Source organism: Calliopsis andreniformis, chromosome 12 (genome assembly GCF_051401765.1).
Source record: "Calliopsis andreniformis isolate RMS-2024a chromosome 12, iyCalAndr_principal, whole genome shotgun sequence".
Classification (NCBI taxonomy): domain Eukaryota; kingdom Metazoa; phylum Arthropoda; class Insecta; order Hymenoptera; family Andrenidae; genus Calliopsis; species Calliopsis andreniformis.
Window position 1 is genome coordinate 18,081,387 of NC_135073.1, and position 14,727 is coordinate 18,096,113.

The window sequence follows — 14,727 nt, forward strand, 5'->3', positions numbered from 1 at the left end:
ATCGACGAGATCGACGGAGTATAATGTATTCGCGCGATTCGGAAAAATAGTAGACTTTTATCTGACTCTCGCGGGACTTTGTACTTGAGTTTAATTGAGCATCGAGAGGACGCGAACGGCACTCTTCCCGAGGGTTATTCGGCAAGTGGAACACGCTCGCGATCACGGGGGATAAGGGACGAGTAGAGAGAGTTGAGTGCGCGCAGAGGTGAGAGCGTGGAGGAGAAACGAATGGTTTATCGATCGATAAATAATTAACGACACGGCAGTTTATTTTCGGGCTAATCGCAACGTCTGTATCCTGCTGAAAATCGCGATCCGAAACTTCCTTCTTAGTATCTGACTTTTTTCCAGCGTCCGGCGCCTTTTCCTTAAACTTTGATTATCATTAAGTGCGTAACGTCATATAATTTGTGATTTAACGATAACGAGTCATCTAGATATTTCTGTGTGCGCTCGTGTACGCTTCTGTGTATATATATTTCTCTCTAATTAACGGCTCTTTAATATCGAACACAATAGTATCAGCTGTTCGTGAACCGAGAACGGCCGAACACGTTCGGTTAACTCGTTCGTACCATAGCTCGAGCACGCACCGCTTTGATCGCGATCGACGACGCGTGTGCGTTGTAACTCGCGGCTGGATCGATCCTCAGTTTACTCGCTCGCTTGTCTCATCGCTGATCCGCTCTGCACCGTATCACACGAGTGACTTCTCGCCGATGAATCGCGTGAAAATTCCACCAGACGAAATTCGCTCAAAAAGAGTGAAACGACGATGGGGGTTGAGGAGGGGCGCGCAGAGGGGCTTGTTTTCGTAGCGCGCAACGATCAGCTGCCGCGTATATCCGTCACGCTGGGAGCGCGATCAGCGAGGGACAGTCGAGCCTGCTGGCCTCGCTTCGTTAGCAGGCGAGAAGATTAAATCGTCGAGCGAGTAGACTCGAGCTGACGAAATTGACTGGCGAGGAGGGTTGTCGCGGAACGTAGAGCTGAGGACTGTCTCTGGCACGGGGTCAGCTCAAGGTTCAAATCCGGCGCCCATCTCGAATCGAAGGACCGAGGACGTTTGGGGTTGAATCTGGTGGTACGGCGTTTCGTAGAGAGATAGTCGACGATCTTATTCGCCTCGAGACGTTTCCACATGCCGCAGCTCGACGGTTCGAATCGTTCGCCAAGACGACCCCTGCGTCGTACAAAAACTTCCTTCCCCTCTGGCCTCTCCTCGCCTCTCCTCGCCTCTTCACCCCTCTTCCTTCTTCTCCGGTGTCTTCTCTTGTCCCCGTGGCGAAACACCTCGCCTCCTCCGCAGGCTTCAAGGGACACGAGGCGCTCGAGAACGAAGGGCTGCCGTCGCGGATGGAATCGCGCGAATCTGCTCGCTCGCTCGAAGGGTTAGTCCCCGTCGGGCTGCTCGCGAAAGTCAACCGGCAATGGTCGGGGTAGAACTGTCGCGCCCGAGCCGCAGCAGCCCGCAACACACGACCCGACCGATTCTCTCCACTCCTTTCCTCTCCCCCTTCTCCGATCCCTTCGCCCCTCGCATCCCTGGTCCTACGTGCTCGCTTTTCTCCACTCGCCCCTCTCGCTCTGCCCCGCCACGTTTTACCTCGCCTCTCCCTGCCCCTCCTTTCCTCCGATCATTGCTATCCTCCCCAACCCCTTTACCACCCACCCCCTCTCGCCAGCCAGCGTGCACGTACGAGCGCGCGCGCGCGCCAATCTCTTCCGTATCCGGCGACAGCCCATCCTTCCGTGCCTACTAGAAACTACCCCTGTCACAGCTATTCCGATTCAATCCTGCACTTTTCACCCCTTGTTCTACGGGTGCCAATGCGCTTCATGCTTCTCCGTTTCTGGAGAGAGATTCAGCAGATTCACTTGTGTGGGTTCTCGATCAAGGGAGAGAGATCAGGGGTCACGGGGAAGGTCGAGCTTTCAATGAAAAATCCCCGGAAAGTTGCGAGTGGGTTCGAGTGGCTGGTTCAAGGAATAATAAGAAAACGGCTGGAAAGGGGGGCTGAAGAGAGGATCGGTTGCGAAGGGGCTGCAGCGCTAGCGGTCCACGGTGAGCTGCTCCGTAAAAATGGGCGAGGCATTGCCCTTTCGTGAACTTTGAGCTTTGGCGGATGTAGGTATCCCAGCCGACCGAATCCTGAAAGAAGGAGAGCGTGACCTGTTTTTCGTCTCGCTCGCTTCGGATCCGGACCGTTCGTCTTGCGCGATTCACCCTCCTCGTTTTCGACACGACCAGCCCCGAGCCGCCCCGAGATTTCACGAGGACCGAGCCGCTTACGGGGGCGCAACACACCGTCATCCCCTACGCGTAGTTTCCTTCTATTCTATGCTAACGTGTTCCCACCCGATGCACGGACACGCACGTGCACAAGCACAGGGGATGACGCGCGCACCCCTATACGCGTACAGCCACTCGTTATGCACATGCACCGATCGGAGCTTCCAAGGATTACTGTCGTCCGCTTGATCCGCCGATTGCTAATCTCGAGGAACGCGAGGATTGGCGATTGCTCTCCAGCCATGCGATTCGCTGCGTGATCCGGTGCGATTTAAGCAAGGAATACTTGCAGCCACTTTTGTCGGCACTGTTCCCGAGCTCGTTAGGGAAAATATGCAGAACGGGTTATGGAAATTGCATCAATATGCATACGAATGATTGAATGAATTAATACTTTCGTATGTAGGTAAAGAGGTTAGCGGTTCAAGGTCGATCCTTGCTGCTAGAGGAATCTAATCGGCAAGTTTACGCTTCGCTGCGACGGACTCCGACTTCCGTCACGTTCCACTTTCCTGCGGCAACCGAACTTCTCTCTTAGCCTGTCTTCTTCCTCATACTTCCTCCCCCTCGGGTGTCGCTCTCCTTTGGATTCAATAATAACAATAAAAATACGAATTTATAATAAACGTGAAACACAGGAGAGTAGGATGATACATCCCCTGAACAGCTCCCTTGTTTACTTTTCTCTGTATCAAAATAAGGTCTCCTTCCACGCAATGTATACAACGATATCAAATATATCTTGGGATCACCATGAATGCCAGCCAAAGGATCGTCCCATTATAACAAACAGGTCGAATTGAATCACGGAAACCACACCCCGTGGCAAGATTTCGCCAGCCACAAGCTCGGCCTAGGAAAGAGAAGAGGCGGGCCGACGATGGACCCGAGTGGATTTCGATGATCCCTAATTGGCTGGTTTCTCTCCGAAAATAATCCGACTGGGTGTAACCGCACGCGAAACGCGTCTCGTAAACTATTCGAACAGCGTTGGCGACGCGCGTATCGCGGCGGGCGTGTGAAGCGCGGCCGCAGGCGCGACCGCGAGCGGACAGGGCGAGTACGAGCGAGCGAGCGAGCTTGAGCGTGTACGCGAGCAACCACGATCGGCCACGAGATTGTACGAGCGCGGACGAGCTTGCGGCCCGCACGCTGCTGGGGCCACGCGCCGAAAAGCCCGCTGCTTCAATCTTCCCCGAGACTTCGTATCGATCTACTCGCTCGATTTCGGCTCCTTCGGTTCTCTGAGTCTTCGCGTTTCGATCGTGACGATATCGTGGAATCTCTGGATCTGGAGCTAAGCAAAGGTTCCTTCTGGAGTTATTCTGGAGTTAAGTAGAAGTCGAGGGTGCAGGAATATCTCGTCGCGGCTCGTCGATTCGATCCGACGATCGATCGATTGGAAAGAAAAGAAAGGATCGTGATGGACCTCGCGACGTGCTCGGTATGAAAATCGTCTGTTGCGAGTCGATTCTCCAGAGGATCTAGACGGAACTGGGTTACAGTTAATCGATTTGAGGGAAAGATCGATAGGGCCCACGATGACTTTAGTCACCGACGCGCTGACTTACGCGTGTCAAGCGGGTAGACCGTCTTATGACTCCTATCGACACCATCATCTTCAGCTTCGACACCATCCTCATCATTACCATCGGTATCATCATCATCGTCACCATCACTATCATCATCACCGTCGTCGACGAGGATACGAGGAACACCCGCCAATCGACTACCTGCAGGGATACTTGGAGCTGCAGGGGAACGTGAGCGAGGAAGGGAGGAGCGTGGAGAACGTCTCGCTCGAGCCGACGAGCTCGCAGCGTTACGATCATCGTCTCGGGTGAGAGTTTGTCTCGAGTGAAATGGAACCTTGTGCTTTCTTTGTTCGTCTCGCGACAATTCGCCTCTTTCTCGCGTTTCTCTGATGTCGGGATGAGAGGCAGCCTCGGGAGCAAGAGAGATCGCTCGTTATTCCGAAGGGATACGCGGCGACGATGGGTTTATCGCGCGTTAAACCATTTTCACCTCGTATTTCCTGTTCCCTTTACCCGTGTCTACCAACTTCTGTCTCTCGTCGCGACGATCAAGGTACCAGGCCCGAGTCTATGACCACCTGGAACGATTCCAATCCGAGCGACTCCGGGGGACTCGAGGGTTTCCATGCTCATCCATTCCACCCGTGTTTCTCGTCATGGCATCGATTGGAAACGGTGATCCTGGCCAAAATCTGTGGCGTGAATGCACTGAATGCGATTTATGTCTCTTCCGTTTTACTCTTCTTTCCCTTGTTCCTTATTCCGTAGACGTCCATTGCTTTGCAAAAAATCGGCAGACTCGCTTTGACTCCTTCGTGTAGAATTTTCTTTTGCAACCTTATCATCTTCGCTGCAGATCTAAAGCGACAGAATATCGCAAGCTGCCAATCACACAGCTCCCGTTAACTGAACATAGATCCATCACGCGACAGTGCGTGACCAGCACCGAACGTATTCTAAAAAGTGTCAGGCTTAAGGGACTGTGGGGCTGTAGTGGTGTGGCTGAGTCGGTGATAATTTGTCGCGTGTCGACAGGTTGCAATCGTCTCGATACGTTCTGGACTCGGACGACGCGTCGTCGATCGTGTCGGTGGACGCCTCAGCTGATCTTGAGTCGGCTTCCGTCGAGGCGGAGGAAAGCAATGAGGGTAACGAGTCGAACGAGCCGCACGAGTCGAACGAGACGAACGAGACCAACGAATCGAACGAGAGGAGCAACGAATCAAACGAGAGCGAGTCGAGCGAGCACGTGCCTCATCCTCACGCGCTGGATGCGACGTCCTCGGCCCATGGGCCCCGCAGGTGCCTGCTGTGGGCCTGCAAGGCTTGCAAGAAGAAAACTGTCACTGTCGATCGGAGGAAAGCGGCGACCCTGCGCGAGAGAAGGCGATTGAGAAAGGTCAGTTCTTTCTTCAAAAGTGGAAAAATGTGGAGTTACTGTTGCCTGTCGATCTAATGAACAGTAAGTCTGAATCCATCAATTACCTAGGTGATACCTGGGTACTCCCATCTCTAGAGATGCATCAGCAGTCTAACCGGTTGCAAATAATTTCCCATCGTTTCGGTAAATAACTACTCGTTCCAGGTAAACGAGGCATTCGAAGTCCTGAAAAGAAGAACAAGTAACAATCCTAATCAACGACTGCCGAAAGTGGAGATTCTACGAAATGCAATCGAGTACATAGAAGGTCTGGAGGCATTGTTGCAGGCCGACGGATCCTCGACAGCTCAGGACCACCACGGTTTAGCAGAGTCCGCGGTAAGTGGCCAGTGGCTGATTCGTTTCTCAATGCCCTCATACGGTACAGCGAAACTGACCATATTGTTCTTCCATCGAAAACCGATAAAAATGTCAACATATTAATTTCTTCTCGAGTTTCGGAATCCATAACATACAGTGTCCACTTGTCGAGACGATTCGCTTTGGAGGATGAGAGAAACGGAGCAAGCGGCTTTGGTCGTCGTTTCCGTCGGGAGACTGGCGACGCTTCTCGACCAGTCGCTATCGGTTTTCGATACCTCGTTCCTACGGCTGTCAGAAATCGAAAGCACCAGTCTTATCGGCAGCACAAGTAAAGTAATATTAGCAGGATGGTCGGCTTGCGACGCGTTGGGGAGTATTAATTTGGAGTGATCGCAGAAAAGCGAGCAACGACACGTGTCCAACACGTGTACGAAGGCGATGCGCTCTAGGAAGCGACGCCTACTGGTTTTGCGCTCTGTCGTGGAGCATCGAGCTCCTATCGCGACTTTTTTGCGGGCTTCGTTGAAACACTTTGCCCTCAGCGTGGAATCTTGAGATCAACTGGTCCACTGTGGCTGTTTCTCTCTTAGTCTTTCTTCTGAATCTTCTTTCTACATATTTGACGATATATCTCTGATATATCTGCCCTCTAGAATCGACCAATCTGTCTGGACACAAATTTTCAATCAATGAATCATCTCCTAAGTAGAAGTGACAAGTCTGCAGTCGGACAATCTTCAGCTTAATTCCAAAAATATGAATTACTAAAGTTAGAATAGGGATTCTAATTATGAAATATTAGACCACCCACAACTGACCCCTGCCTAGGAGGTCTTCTAATCACCGCAGAAAGTAGTCGCCCCAAGAGCCAGAGTTAAGAGTACACAACTCTCTCGAAGGCTTAGCTCTGCTTTTGATCGCTTTCTGTGACGGCTTGCCAAAAAATACCCGGAGGATCAACGAGTCTTGCCCGTCTATCTTAGAGTACACATAACGACCCATGGATTTGGAGAATCGCGAAGAGGGCAGGGGCACGGTCGCGAGAGCTAGACTCATCGAGATGTTTGGAGAAAAGCGAAGAGCGAGCCAGTTCGGGTCGCTTCCCGAGGGGATTATACAATGAAATATATTTCCCTGGTCTTTCGCGTAAAGCAGTCGGCTCGTATTCTCGCTAAATATAAGCTCGATGCCGGGCATCGATTCGAGCCACGATCACGCGAGCTTTCGTCCATTCGCGAAGGTTATTCAGTCCCTCGAAGTCGCGTTCCATAAGTCTCTGATAACCGATTCGAGGCCTTCGTTTAATTTCCCCCGATCTTCCTCCTCAAAGAGAACGAGGAAACATGAGATTCCTGTAATACGAGGAAGCTTTAAATCCTGTCGGCGCACAATAGATACAGGGGGCGAGGAATCCTCGACGATTCTAGACATTCGTCGAGACGACGATTCGAGAGACGCCACTTCGAAAGAAGTAGATGCATCAACCTCCGACATCGAGGCCGAGAAGCTATCTTCCAGAGCAAACATCGCGCTTATTTAAAGCAGCCGTTTTAGTCACGAGTACCAGGCGGTTAACCTACCCTACTTTACGATAAAAGCTTCTCGATTCCGCGTCCTGTCCCGTCCCATTCCACCCTGTCGCTCCCCCCGTCGCGTCCATCTTCCCAGAAGCCCGCTGTCAAATTTTCTTCGTGTCAACGATCCCTCGACCGCGTGAGCCACCAAAAAGCATCGCCGAGAGAAAGCAATGGACCAGAAGCGATTCGCGTTCGACAGCTTGGGAAATTGGCTTTGCAACATGATTCGTCCTGTGGTCACCATAGATGGCCAAGTTACTCCTGCAATGTATTGTTGAGACCTAGGAAGATGCCAGTTGTGACGGTCGAGAGATGAGAGGGGCACTTGACTCGCTGCAAATAATAGAAAACAAGTAAAAGAAAAATTACAGATCAGGTTTTTAGGTCTCGTTGAAAATGGAAAACTTCAGACTTGAAGTCTACTGTAAAACGAGTCCCAAAAAAAATTCAAGTTCCAGAGGCTAGCTGAAATTTGGAAAATATTTATCTGAAGCAGCTAGTTACTCTCGATGCAGTATCCAATAGTGGATACAATATCTGTGTGTACTCTCCAGTGCAACTCGCGGTAGTTCTACTCTCAAGTGGATACACCCCCTAATAGGTCAGACCAATTCCCCAATAAGGGAAATGCATCTACGCCGTCTTTATACGTTTTTCCGCGGAGGCAATCAAACCTCGCTGACATCTTCCGAGGTCCCAACAGCATGTATCTTCTGGCGGAACACTGGTTGTCAGTGCTGGTTCCTCGTAACAAGTTGCGAATGCGCGTGGATGCGCGCTGTACGCGTGCACGGACGCACGATTCCGGGCGGTGGACAGCGCGGCGAGGAACTGCCTTCACTCCGAGAATAGTTGGCCGCGACGCCGCATATAGATGCGCCGAAACAAATAAAGGAAGCCCGAGTCGGATAAAATGTGTACGGAGTGTTTAGTGGTCTGTAGAGTGGAGGAATGAATGAGAGAAAGAAGGCGAAAGAGATCAGAGAACGCGACGCCGCTAGGCATTCCAGCCGCGACCCGCGGCCGAGTACACCCACTCGCTCTTGTTATCCTTCTTTGCCGTCTGCCTTATCGCTCGACGATGCTCGCGAGGATCGCGAAGCGTTCGAACCATTTATCGATCGTGCCTTTTGTCATGGAGGCTGAGGACAGATTTAGGGGCGTTTGTGTTGAATGAATCGGAGCGGAGAGGCATCCGGTTATAGTTACGCGTTTCAGTTCGGATTATAGTTCCACGGGACGTTTCTATCGCTTTCTATTTGAAGATCGCTGATCCGTTTCGCTTGCTTTCCATTCCTGAAGCACTATCGCCATCCCCTCTACGAATACTGTAACAAGTGGATTCGATAAATGGACCTATGAACGGGCACGTCTGGGTGTAAAGAATTGTTTGACTGGATTATCGATTTTCACGTGGGTGGTCGAAGTTTGCTTTTCAAAATCCGCGTCTCGATAATTGTTAATAGGATTCTATTCTATCTATCCCGAACAAGCGCTTTGCAAGTACAATGAGTTTACTTGATTCTATATTCTATCCACGCAATTGTAGATGCATGCCAGAATGATCTGACTTGGGTATTGATATTCATTCGGATTTGTGCAAAGCTGATGATCTATCTGGAATCTAGATGGATTCAATAGCACTGTTACACACTTTAGAATTAGATAAGAGAAGCATGTTACACCTCCTCGATGCTTCTATCCTCTCGTTTGTCAACGAAACATTCCACGTGCCTGTTCAGACGTTCCAGGCAATGCTTCGAATCCCGCGATTGACCCAGTTCTGGCGGCCGATCGAATCGAGGGGGACGCGAGAGAAGGCTCGCGTCCATTGTCTCCGCGAAAGACATCGGTCTCGGCGATTGCAATCAAGACGGTCCTTGTTATTTGCAGGGCGCAGATTCGCCGCGATACGTGACGGAAAGGCTGAGGCAGTTCTCGGATCCTTTGGCAAGGTTTCAACCCATCAACGGTGAGTGAGATTCTATCCACGAAACGGTAATTTTCGTTCGCGTCGGCTGTGAAACGCGTGGAAAGACAGGAACCGTCTATTAAGGAGCGCGGCGACTCATCGACCGACTCTACTCGGAGTCGACGCTTCCAAAACGGTAGATCGCTCGCGATACTGGTATTTTTAAGTAGATTAATGCCAGACACGAGACGGGGCATTAAGCAGATCGGTATTAATGAGCTTTGTCACCCTTGAGTGACACTCGGTTTCTGTACGGTTACACTCGCTGCTATAGATAGCCCACCCATGAGCTTCCGAGATGCAACGTTCTCCTGCCCCGTGGAGCAGGCAGATCGCTCGGTCTCTCGCGCACTCGCGAGGCGGTCGACGGGCAGCTCGAGACGTCGCGACGGGACGGCACGCGCCACGCGTCATCCCTATCTCGCGATTTCCACCTTCGAGATCGTTCCTCGTGGGAACGCTGAAAGCTGATCGCGACGGACTGATGATTCGCTACAACCAGACGTACACCTCTCGCATCGGCGCTTACGACCGATTTAGCAACCAGTTTCTCGCTATTTTCGCGCGACATTTGTCAAGTTTTCGTTTTTCCGAACAGTCGAATTAATTGGCCTACATTCTGAAAATAGATCGACCCCCGTGTTGTCCGCGCGGACCTACCGCGCGGCTCGCGCGCGATTTTTGAACGCTATCGATCGAGGGTCAGAGGGATCCCTTCTGATCCCCTCTTTTCTACTAGCTCTTTATAGCTTCCTGTTTCGAGTCACGCCGAGGGGAATCGTATTGGGACTTGAGATAGTTGGGATGTTGGAACGCAGCTGGCAAGGAAAAAGGAAAACAACTCGATTGTGATAATGTTGAGCTGCTCGCGTTGAATCAGGCCCAGACGAATTATGAGAGACACACGACAAACAGAAATGAAACGGGCAGAATCGCGGAATTCCGACCATTAAAATAACTTGGGATTAATTAACGTTAGGGAATACCTGACTATTGGCAAGCGTGGAGCATAATTCAACGGAGCGAGATGAAGGAACTTGGTTCAGCTGACGGGGCTTTCGCTGGGATCAAACTTAGGGTCTGTACGCGTCAATGGATGACACCTTGCTGTGATCTTTTACCAACAGCTACCCCGTGGGAGTATGTAATCGAGATACGGAGATTCGAGAGCTTTCAAATATTCGAACTTTTAACTATAAATATTTCAGAAATCGTAAATACAACAGAAATGGCCTGTTTCTTAGCAAACCTCTGTGAAAAACAATAACAAAAATTTTATCGCTTCACATTTTAAAAGCCATTAGCTACGTGTTTCGAAGAGGAGATTTCTGTTTATCGCAGAGATTATCTACCAAAGTCCACTTGAAAGGTGTGCAATCACACTCGAACACTCTCCACATCAGATTCACCCAGCGCACAATTAAAGACCTTGCTCCAACATTCGTCATAATTCGGTAGAAACAGCTCGAGCTAGGCGCACCTTCAGAAACTGGATTCTATAATTCACGATCGCGGGCGCAACGCCTCCATCGCGTCGGGTGCCGCGAAGCGAGGAAAAAGAGTCGGTCCTGTTGGTAGGAATAGGCATGGCTGAGAGAACGAGAAACAAGTTCCCTGCGTACGTGCGGCTAGCACGGTGGCGGTGCCAAGCTATTTACCGAACCGTAACCCACTAGCGTGGACCCTGATTATTTTAATTAATGCCTCGCTGTTGCGTCCCATTTAACGCGCGTTATTTCAAAACAGTCGTCGTTCCAACCGAACGCTTCCATCCACCCTGCCCAACGTTACATGCGCGACACTTCCCGCGGGAAAAGGCTCGAATCTAATCCAATGGCACTTGCGCCTCGATCTGTCTCCAGTCACATTCCATCGAGCCTTCTACCAGGATTTCGCGAAAAGCTGCTTCAAAGAAAGTCAGTGGAACGTCGAACGATGAGAAAATTCTAGCTCTCCTAAAGTGCCATATATTGCTACGGTACATTAGTATGACGCATCGTCGCCGGACCATCCTTTTGCCGAGGGAGTGCGCGTTTAAATGCGACAGAAACCGCGGCCAAAATACATACTTTGCCCCGTCCAGAATTCGCTAATGTCTCTTGATAATCTCGTTTTCTCAGCCCTCTTGGACCCTCTTTCTCTCGCCTCTCTTCTCGCCTTCCTCCGTCTTGCTCCCTTTGGAGCAGCCGATGTCTAGATGGAAAGGATTCGATCCGTTTCGAGGCGATTGAAGCAGGGAAACGAGAACTCCCGCGACAAAACTTGAGCGTCGTCGTTGCGTTTCTCGCTAATGAGGGCGAATCAGAGGTTCTTTGTGCGTTTGCAAGGCGACTCGTAAGAAGGACCTGGATGGAGTGAACCAGGGGCCTTTGAAGACCGAGGGATGCAATTAAGACGTCTCGATGTGCTTTCAGCGAAAGTTAAGACGCGATTCAAACTGACTATTCGACGAAACGATGTACGACAGCCCTCGACAGTTGTCCTTTAGCGCCTGCTCTTGCGTTCACCTCGTTCACTTTTATGAATCAGGGACCACTGTAGTACATACTCGGTTGTAGATAAGTAGCAATCTTATCAAATCCTTCGTACTGTCTGCTTTTTATCTAGATTCTACTTGTTGAGAGATATCACAGAGATAATCCAATCAATCGGAAAATTCATTTATTCTAATCGGCCGATCGGTGATTCGTGGAAGTAACAGATTATCGATCAAATGATACAATCACAGCGATAAAGCATTCTCTAAAAATAGATGTTCGCCGTTCGATCTACGAGATAAGTGTACGGAAATAAATTTCTCTGTTGTCGCGACGCGCATCGGCGGAACGATACGACGCGATACGAGCTGATTTATCGCTTACATGTTCGGCAAAGTTGGAGTCGCACGTCACCGTTGGGAAACAATTTACGCTCGATTTCTTCCGTCGAGAATTACTCGCGTTTGGCAGTCAGCCCCGGGCGTACTCGTTCGCGTCATCGACAGAGACACTTTGCGAGAGAAACCGGATGTGTAAATAAGAGGAGGCTGCGTTTCGTCGCCTCAATTCTTGCGAAACTATCAAATATTAAGGTAAATGTCCCAGTAGTCGACCATGTCCCGGTACCTGGACACTATTGCTAATTATATTTTATTTTGAGTTTTAATTCTAATAACAAATATCGTTAGATATACTGTTCAAAGTAATTGTGCCATAGAGAAATTTGGGACATAAATTGGTCAATTTTGACTGACCATAACTCTGCGAAAAATCATCGTAGGATCCTGATATTTTTCTTAAATTATAGTCTGAAATCTCTAGTTTAAGGCTGTATACCCCGTTTTTAAATTTAATCCACCCCTACCATTGTAACCCCTTAAATCTAAGGGTATGTTTCCATATTAAAAATTGCAAAATTTGATGGGATGCATAGACAAGCTAAAATTTTTTTCAGGAATTTCGTTTACAGAAACATGAAGTTCAAACCTTCCTCTTTAATATAAAAAAAAGATCAAGTCTCTAGGATTTTTTTTCGCAAAGTTACAGCACTTTAAAGTAGCCCTTGCATTTTTGTCATGTACCGCCGGCATTGGCATTACCCTACAAATGCAAGGGTTACTTTAAAATGCTGTAACTTTGCGAAAAAAAATCCTAACAACTTGATTTTTTTTTTAAATTAAAGGGGAAGATTTGAACTTCATGGTACTTTAAACGGCATTCCTGAAAAAAATTTTGGCATGTCTGTGCATCCCATCAAATTTTGCAATTTTCAATATGGAAACATGCCCTTAGCTTTAAGGGGTTACAATGGTAGGGGTGCATTAAATTTAAAATCAGGATATGGAACCTTAAAGTAGAGATTTCAGACTATAATTTAAAAAAAAGATCAGGATCCTACGATGATTTTTCGCCGAGTTATGGTCAGTCAAAGTTAGTCAAGTTTTGAGACGAAATTCAAGTGAAATCTTAAGCGACCATTTTACTGGGACATGTATCTTACACGCGAAAAAATGAGTACAAGTACAACTGACTTACATTTAACTTCCAAATTCGAGAGTTCTGTCATTCGCCGATGTTCCTTTGCAGGGTTCGAACAAACGGAGCCGCAGTCGGCACAGATGAGTGGAAGCAGTTTGGATCGTCTTAACATGATCGTTCAGAGCATCAACGAGCCGCCTCGACCGATCAGCGAATCCACTTCGCGTCGATACCCTTCGCATCAATGAGACCAAGGGAAACAGTATTAGAAAGATCGAAGAGGTTTCGTCGACTAGATCGTTCCTGAACTCACCTGACTGCATCGAGTGGATGGACGGACATCAAGTTCCTAAGCGGTGCCGACGCTGCCATTTCAAGGGTGAACACGTCGCTGACGATTCCTCCAACTTTGATCGGTACACGCCTTTTGTAAACCTCGCCGAATGTTCGTCCTGTAAAAATATTTAAGTCTATTAGCCTGGACGTTAAGTTTATTAGTCTGAACGTCGCTCAATGGATCAATTCGTCGCTCTGGTTCTCTCGGTCTTTCTGCTGTTCGAGAGAATTGCCGCGAGAAGAGTATAGACGAGAAGATGAAAACGGGCGAGGAAATGTTGTTTCATACATAAGTCACTCGAGTAATTTGCTCGACCGAAGCGTTCGCTCGTGTATCTATAGTTCATATGTATATACGGATATGTTCATTCGCCTGCACGAGAATAAAGAGCAACGAAATCATTTCAACCCTGTAATAGGCGCATTTATTTCCTCTGCCAACGACTCCTGTTCTTTCTGTGTCCTGCAGTCATTGGACTAATGGAGACATGTGAGAAGAACTATCTTCACTTTCCCATCTGCTTCTTAGTGTAAAAAAATCTTCATGGGAATTCAACTTAGAAATGTAAAAGTAGAGGATTCGTTCTTTAAAATGACTTCAGTCAATGACTTTCAGTCAAAGTTGACAATATGTCGGCCTAGTGTCTGAATATTTTCCTAAGCTACTGCACATCTTTTCTATAAAACACTCGATTTGCGACTTTTGAATCCAGGCGAGATACTCCAAGGACTCAAAGTCGAGCATGTCGAAGCAATTCTCACGCTAGCATCGAGAACAACATCGAAACGTGATCGAAAAAGCAGATGTTATGTACACACGAGTAAATGGTCGACTTTCCCGCATCTAAACACGACCGAACACGGACGAGGAAAATTAGTGGAGGCATCGATGTCTGCGCTTCCTCTCCCGTTTCTTCCGACCCTAATCGCGCGCGACTCGTCCACCGGGACAGCTGAAGACTCCGTCGATTTATGGACGCAGCCACGAAAGTCATCGTCGGCGGCGAGACCAAAGAAACCAGCACAGGAAATCCAGGGGTCTCCAGGAGCCTGGGTACATCGAAAAGCTTGTAAAGTTCACGTATCGACGCGTTCGCTTTGCCACGATATCGGCACGTTTCCAAAACACACATCGCGCACCTCTCGAAAAGAACGACACATCCGAGACACGCATCTGTCCTTGTCCTTCAGGATCTTAGCAAGGGGACCGACCCTCCGTGTTCTCGTCTTTCACAGTAATACCTACTAAAATTGTCACTTCCTTCTCCATTACAGCTAAGTGGGTATTACTGTATCTATTAAGTATCTATA

The 14,727-nt window shown here is 49.0% G+C and overlaps 1 protein-coding gene across 1 annotated transcript; it reads left to right on the forward strand.

Moving 5' to 3' along the window:
* The first annotated feature begins 3,629 nt into the window (after positions 1-3,629).
* Positions 3,630-13,459, forward strand: Nau (myogenic-determination protein nautilus). Its single transcript, XM_076388731.1, has 5 exons — positions 3,630-4,136; positions 4,867-5,230; positions 5,417-5,590; positions 9,046-9,124; positions 13,189-13,459. Exons 1-5 carry the CDS (start codon positions 3,838-3,840, stop codon positions 13,326-13,328), a joined length of 1,056 nt encoding a protein of 351 aa, XP_076244846.1. The 5' UTR covers positions 3,630-3,837; the 3' UTR covers positions 13,329-13,459.
* The last annotated feature ends 1,268 nt before the right edge of the window (positions 13,460-14,727 follow it).

What these genes read in the sequence shown, in the direction of transcription:
- Nau (XM_076388731.1), top strand. Translation starts at nt 3,838, where the DNA reads ATGACTTTAGTCACCGACGCGCTGACTTACGCGTGTCAAGCGGGTAGA. An exon ending in CGTTACGATCATCGTCTCGG is followed by an intron (nt 4,137 to 4,866) that starts GTGAGAGTTTGT and finishes GCGTGTCGACAG; the next exon opens with GTTGCAATCGTCTCGATACG. An exon ending in AGAGAAGGCGATTGAGAAAG is followed by an intron (nt 5,231 to 5,416) that starts GTCAGTTCTTTC and finishes TACTCGTTCCAG; the next exon opens with GTAAACGAGGCATTCGAAGT.